Consider the following 6675-nt stretch of genomic DNA (forward strand, 5'->3'; position numbering starts at 1 on the left):
TCTTTGGGCTTGTTCATGTACCCGACACTACATCACAAACTCTTAAAAATGCATTTTATTATGTATTATCACGTAATAATCTTGATCTTAAGTCAATCTCTGGTGAAGGGTATGATGGTGCAAGCAATATGTGAGGTCATTTCAAGGGTTTGCAAGCATTGATTTCAAATGACTGTCCATATGCGTATTATGTTCATTGTTTTGCCCATCGATTACAATTAGAATTAATGGCTGCTTCACAAGGAGTTGTTGCATTACAAAACTTTTTTACTCGATTGTCTTTTGTTATCAATGTTGTTGGTGCTTCCTCCAAACGGACCGACCAACTTAGAGACGCACAAGCTGAGGAAATTGCATATAAGATTTCTGTTGATGAATTAGAGACAGGTAGAGGTCTTAATCAAATTGGTACATTACAACGAGTTGGTGATACTCGATGGAGTTCTCACCTCAAATCAGTTTCGAGCTTAATCAAAATGTTTAGTCCAACTTTTGAGGTTTTACTTACAATTATTAAGGATGGCACTGGTCCAATCAAAGGCGACGCAGATTTAGCATATGAGTCTATTACTACATTTGAGTTCATTTTTGTTCTTCATCTCGAGCAAGAAATAATGGAGATCATTGATTTACTTTGTCAAGCTTTACAAAGACAATCTCAAGATATTTGTAATGCATTGAGGCTAGTTGCGTCCACCAAATTGTTATTGCAAAAAATGAAAGATGAAAGATGGGATTGTTTATTGTCTCTTGTTATGTCGTTTTGTCAAGAATGCAACATTGATATCCCTGATATGACTTATCCATACTTTACTAGAGGGCCCGGAGTGTGTAATGAGCTTAGTGATCATACACTAGAACATCATTACCGAGTGATATATTTTACGAAGCAATTAATTGTCAGTTAATGGAACTAAATCACCGATTCAGTGATAGATCAACAAAGTTGCTCCGACTTTCAACAACATTAGATCCTAAAAGTATTGATGAGCCTTTTCGATGTGGTGATGTAATTAAGTTAGTAGAGAAGTTTTATCCTGAAGATTTCAATGAACAAGAGAAAGTAGTTTTGAAAATGCAACTTCAACATTATGAGATTGATGTTGTTCAGCATGCGGCTTATAAACTACTGACATCTATGTCAGAATTGTGCCAATGGTTGATAAAGACTAGAAGAGTAGTGAACTTTCATCTTATTTATCGAGTAGCTAGTCTTATACTTACTCTTCCAGTTTCTACGGCTACAACGGAGAGATCATTTTCAGCAATGAACCTCATTAAAACAAGGTTACGTAACAAAATGGAAGACGAGTTTTTGAATGACTCATTGGTTTTGCACTTCGAGCGGGAACTTGCTGAAAAGATTAGTTTAGAGACGGTTATAGAAGACTTTAAAAAAGCAAAAGATCGTTGCGTTCCACTTTGATAAAGATATAACGATCTATTAGTTTTCTTGTTTACACTTTTGATATGTCATAATTTTGAAATAAACAAAACTTCTTTATATATTTCAATTATGAAGTTTTGATTCCGCCCCCTAGTTGTAGTGCTTGTGTTCCGCTCCCGGGTTTTCCATCGTCCCGTTGATAGCGTTTCGTCCACATAAATGGGCCTCCAAACTCCTGAAAGTTCAAAATTCATGACCATTTTAAGTTAGGCTTCTTTCCGCCTAGTTTGTTTTTCTACCATTTATCTATCAACACTTTGATAAGTAAGCAATATGCTCCACATCCAAAATTCTCCCTTGCTATTAAGATCATGAATGAACTTTTGCAAATAAAGTGATTTAGGAGATTGTAACCATTTAATACATTTTGGACGACTTCCACAACACTTACTAATTCCACTTTTTTTTCTTCTCTTCCAGCTATGTTCTCAGAATATACATGTTTTACCTTTTGATATAAACTGCTACCCAAATTACCCATTTGTAAGTTAATATATCGAAACTGTCACCTATAATTTCGGATATGGACTATGGTAGCAAACCTTTTTACATTACGAAAATATTTTTTTTTTGAATTTGCATGTAATATTCCTATATGACAAAGTAAATATGGCTCCGAATCGGTTACTAATTTCTAGCATTTTCATAAAAGAAAGTAGGGTCGATAAGTATTATACAAAAAAGGAGCTATATGTGTGAATTTGAGTTGAGAGAGCGAGGGTAAAACTTTGATAAAGACGATATGTCAAACCTCTCATTATACCAATAAGTTCTCTAACAACACATTATCACATAAAAAACTTTATCCACACGACAATTATATATCATTCACACAATCTTCACAAATAGCACAACACCCTTCATTCCTTCTACATCCATTTCATTCTTCTCTAATGTCGGGTAACTTACATGATGTATTTTGGGAATCATGAGTTGCATCTACTGGTACAAACATAGCACGTTGCTCGTACTGAGCCATGGAGTTAGGGCATAGCGAAAGAAAATCTGAGATGTCCAAGTGGTTGCAACCATTGGCACCGGGGTTCATCGACCCATCAAACCCTATGTGTGTCACATGTTTTACATCCGTTGGAAGGCCAATCTCCATCTCCATTTCCTGTTCCTCCATCTCCTCCTTGAACACTATCATAATTTACTTGAGTAAATACAATAACATGTACATTTTATACTATTATCTTCATTTCCGATTCCTCACAATGCAACTGTACGTTTTCTTTATTATGATGGGTAATATTTCAAACTTAACTAGTGTAACGATTCACACAAAAAAAAGGGTACTCTTTTTATATGAATTAGGCAAGATTTGAAAAGGAACAGTCGCAATTACGGAAGGCCCAAGTCAAACCAGCCTCAAGAGCCCATCATGTTGGGATAAATCGTGGAGAGTAATTAACAATATTTTAGGCATTCAAGGTTTTAAGCATTTTAACAAGTCATGACTTACCAAGGGACTGAGACAGATTTTTGATGGTTCTGGTAAGCCTGTGAAACCCAATGTATATATTTGGTATCGATGGTGTTGAGAACCTAGAACTAGATGAGCCCTTCATCATGTGGTCACTTGATGTGTCTTTTGAATTTTTGGGCACTTCCCTTGACCTACACACTAACATACACCAAAATTCAATCAATCCCATTAAAAGAAAAACAGTATTTTCACCTGGGTTTTGGTAAAATTTTCAAGATGATGTTTAAAGAAATGAATAATTTTTAATTGGTTATGTGAAAAATTTAAAGATTTAATACGAAAGATTATGTTTTTGATTAATAGAGAATATGTATGTGCATACCCATGTGAGCTGAGTTGATGTCTTCCTTTGGTCGTCTTCCATGTTGTACGCTAACAGATACACTGGAGGAAGAGACACACCCGGCGGTGAAAGGAAGAACCACAAGTCGTTCCATCCGATTTTTCATCTTAAAGAGGAATGAGAAGTTGATAAAGAAGTGTGGGGCGGCTTATATAGTGAAAGCAATGTGCATGCTTGGTATTTAAGATACAATGGTTAATCTCTAGATATTGTATCAAATAAGATACGAGATGTTAGATTTAGTTATTATTAGTGTTATCATATGCAAAGTCAATATCCCTTTTGAGTCCAACTTTGAAATTAAAGGACTGAGTTTGGTAGAGAGATTAAAGGGTCTTGCCAACTGAAGTAGTGCATGCAACCAAAAGTTAATGTTGATTTTTTAAGTTAAATGTAACTACTTTACAACCCCCCAACAAACTCCCACACCTCTTTAGACTTTTGATGGTAAAATGAACATTTGTATTTTGTAGCGAGATCATATTTAATTAATAATCAATTAGATTGTACCATATTATGTTTTAAGCAAAATATCATGTGTATTTTAGAATGAGATTAACATCTTCTTAATTCGATGACTTTTATATTCTTATTGACATTTATCAAGTATGTAAACTATATATATATATATATATATATATATATATATATATATATATATATATATATATATATATATATATATATATATATATATATATATATATATATATATATATATATATATATATATATAAAAACTTTGAATAAAAGCTATGATTTAATGAATCTTTCCTTTTGAGGCACTTCCATTTCTATTAAAAGATAATAACCAAAAATGAAAAATGAAACACTTAAATTGGACGCCACAACCTCAACCAAAGAGTGTTTCACCAGCAACACATGGTGAATGATAGTGGATTTGAAAGTGTTTCCGAGTAGAAAAGAATAAAAGATGGTCCACGCAGTTACATTATCAATAATAATTTAAATTATATATTTAATACAGATCGATTTAACTACAATTGCTTTGGAGTAGACGTGAGTATGGTTTTAATGTGGTCCCGCTTCCCTATTAACCAAGAATTGGCTACTGACTTTAAAAGTAATTCTCTTACGTATAGTTTTCATTAAGTTCTTCGTAAATTGAGTAGCTAACACTACCACAAAACAGTCTTTTAGAGACGAAGCTTTTAGAGACCACATAAGTCGTCTCAAAAAGTATACCTTTAGGGACGAAAAGTCATCGCTAATAACTATTTTGAAATTTTTGAAAATTGTTTTTTTTTTCTGCGACGATAAGCCCTCGCAAATAGATAAGCGCGAAAGTTTTTGGGAACCGCTCTTTTTTCCTTGAACATTCAGCGACCATTTGTTGTCACTGAAAAACAAAATAAAAATAAAATTTTTAAATTTATTTTTTTGCGATGAAAATTTATCTGTGTCGGATAAGCGGGAAATATTTTTCATTGACCGCGTTTTTTTTTTCAAGATTTTAGTAAATCAATTTTTTTCCTCAGCAACATAAATTATCGACAAACCCTAGATTACTTTTTTCATCCCCTCGTTCTTCAGCCGTCTACTTCACTCCTCACGATCGTAAGGTTGTCCCTTTCTTTCTCGCCGATCTCCTCCCTGCTTTCATTCTATTGCTTGTCGGTGTCTCTCTGTTTCTCGTCGGCGACACTCACAGTCGCTACCCCCTTTTTTTCTAAATAGGGGGCATATTTATGGACGTCTCTCACATTCGGTGCCCCACCAGCCACCACCTCCGATGTCTTCAATTAAATGGATTACTTAGCAAATATTGTTTCCTGGCTAGCAAAGTTGATTTTGATATATGTTTCATTGAATATTTGGTCTATATTTATGAAATTGAACCCATATTATTTCAATTTTTGGAGGGACATGCTATTTGGGCATCATTTGAGAGGGTTGGAGAACAATTTGCATCTGAGTTGTGTATAATAATGCTTGCTGTGATAGACTAAAAAAGGTAGAAAATTGTATATGTTATTCCCTTTTGAAAGTTGTTATACTCTTTAAGATTATAAACAAGTCATAATTTAATTAATATCATGTTGATTATATTTATTATGTGAAAGTTGTATATAAACCACATCTTAAGTGTGTTTCTTATCTTATGTAGGACAGGGCTTCAATCTCAATTCATGTACTTATGCCTTATTTAGAACCTAGATCTTTAAGTTGGTAGTTTGTTATATTAACCATTAACTTTGTGAAATATCACCATTACAGGCAATCAATCAGGCATGCGTTTTACCATCTTCAAGTGTGTAAGGAGATACCTTGATTAAAACAATTTCACCTACTTTTATCATACTCTTTGACTGTTCCATTGGTTATTTACAAATCAGCTCTAAGACATTCTAGTTGACTAAAGCCATCCTATCTACATGTTAAAGCATGATAGTTTTTTTGCTTTTTGCAGCTATGAAGAGGTTATACGGGCCACAAAATGAAGCTTTAGATAGACGACCCGATACACAAAACAGGGAAAAAAATATCATGCTAGTGTCTCAATTCGAATGAAAACATCAAAAAAGAACAACAATATGTCGATGATGTTATGGGGTTTATGATAATGAAGACATGAATAAAGTATAGTTAGTTTGTCTATTAAACTTCATGATGTTCTTATTGTATTATCGGATTTATTGTTAAATTGGATGAAGATGTTGATTTAGTGTGTTATGTAGTTTGGAACTATGGATTCTCTCTTAATTTGATGTTTATCAATATTAATGAATTTTTTATAAATTAATAGAATTTCATTACAGTTTATGTATTATAGAAAAAACTAATTGTCTATGAAAGTAAATATATATATTTTTTAAATTATTAATCTTGTAGAGACAACTTTTAATCTCTAAAACTAATTAAATAAAAAAAGTATTATTTTCTTTTAGAGACAAATGTTTGTCGCTAATAGTAATTACTATCAGCGACGACGCTGATGTTGTCGCAGAAGATACTTTTAGCAACGAAGCTATTGCAAGGAAACCATTAGCGACAACGATCCTCGCTGTTGGTTTTTAGCGACAACATTAATACTTTTAGAGACAACATTTGTTGTCTCTAAAGATCAATTTTCTTGTAGTGTAAGTTGCATGAGATGTTTAAGATCGTCAAGAAAAATATTAATGTCAGGTTGAAAGATGTTTTAGTGGTTAAGGCATCAAAAGGTAAGAACTGTTATGGTTTGGGGAAGGAGGTTTCTGAAATTGATGAAGAGACTAATTATGTTTGAAGATTGAGTGATCATTTTCCGAATTTGATAGTTCAACCTTATGTCTTGGTACATGAAATTCAAATGATGAGGATAATCATTCAAAGAACAACCTCAAATCAATACACTCGTATGAGACCAACATCTAGGGTTTTATAGAATTCAAA

The 6675-nt window shown here is 33.1% G+C and overlaps 2 protein-coding genes and 1 long non-coding RNA gene across 6 annotated transcripts; 2 read left to right on the forward strand and 1 right to left on the reverse strand.

The window, feature by feature from the left end:
• Positions 1–227: 227 nt before the first annotated feature.
• LOC111879068 (uncharacterized) lies at positions 228–908 on the forward strand. Its single transcript, XM_023875573.1, has one exon. The coding sequence runs from the start codon at positions 228–230 to the stop codon at positions 906–908; it is 681 nt and encodes a 226-aa protein (XP_023731341.1).
• A 1309-nt stretch (positions 909–2217) lies between these two features.
• LOC111880406 (CRIB domain-containing protein RIC4) lies at positions 2218–3416 on the reverse strand. Its single transcript, XM_023876866.3, has 3 exons — positions 3259–3416; positions 2913–3074; positions 2218–2590 (listed from the first exon to the last, which is right to left on the reverse strand). The coding sequence occupies exons 1-3, from the start codon at positions 3383–3385 to the stop codon at positions 2328–2330; spliced, it is 552 nt and encodes a 183-aa protein (XP_023732634.1). The 5' UTR covers positions 3386–3416; the 3' UTR covers positions 2218–2327.
• A 1125-nt stretch (positions 3417–4541) lies between these two features.
• Positions 4542–6056, forward strand: LOC122196190 (uncharacterized). 4 transcript variants are annotated; one of them, XR_006187468.2, is made up of 3 exons: positions 4542–5254; positions 5518–5555; positions 5711–6056. It is a non-coding gene; the product is annotated as an uncharacterized LOC122196190 (long non-coding RNA). The 4 variants fall into 4 exon arrangements; XR_008226335.1 differs by having other exon boundaries at positions 4542–5555; XR_008226336.1 differs by having other exon boundaries at positions 5518–6056.
• The last annotated feature ends 619 nt before the right edge of the window (positions 6057–6675 follow it).

The sequence above is a fragment of the Lactuca sativa genome, chromosome 9 (genome assembly GCF_002870075.4).
Source record: "Lactuca sativa cultivar Salinas chromosome 9, Lsat_Salinas_v11, whole genome shotgun sequence".
NCBI classification, from domain to species: Eukaryota; Viridiplantae; Streptophyta; class Magnoliopsida; order Asterales; family Asteraceae; genus Lactuca; species Lactuca sativa.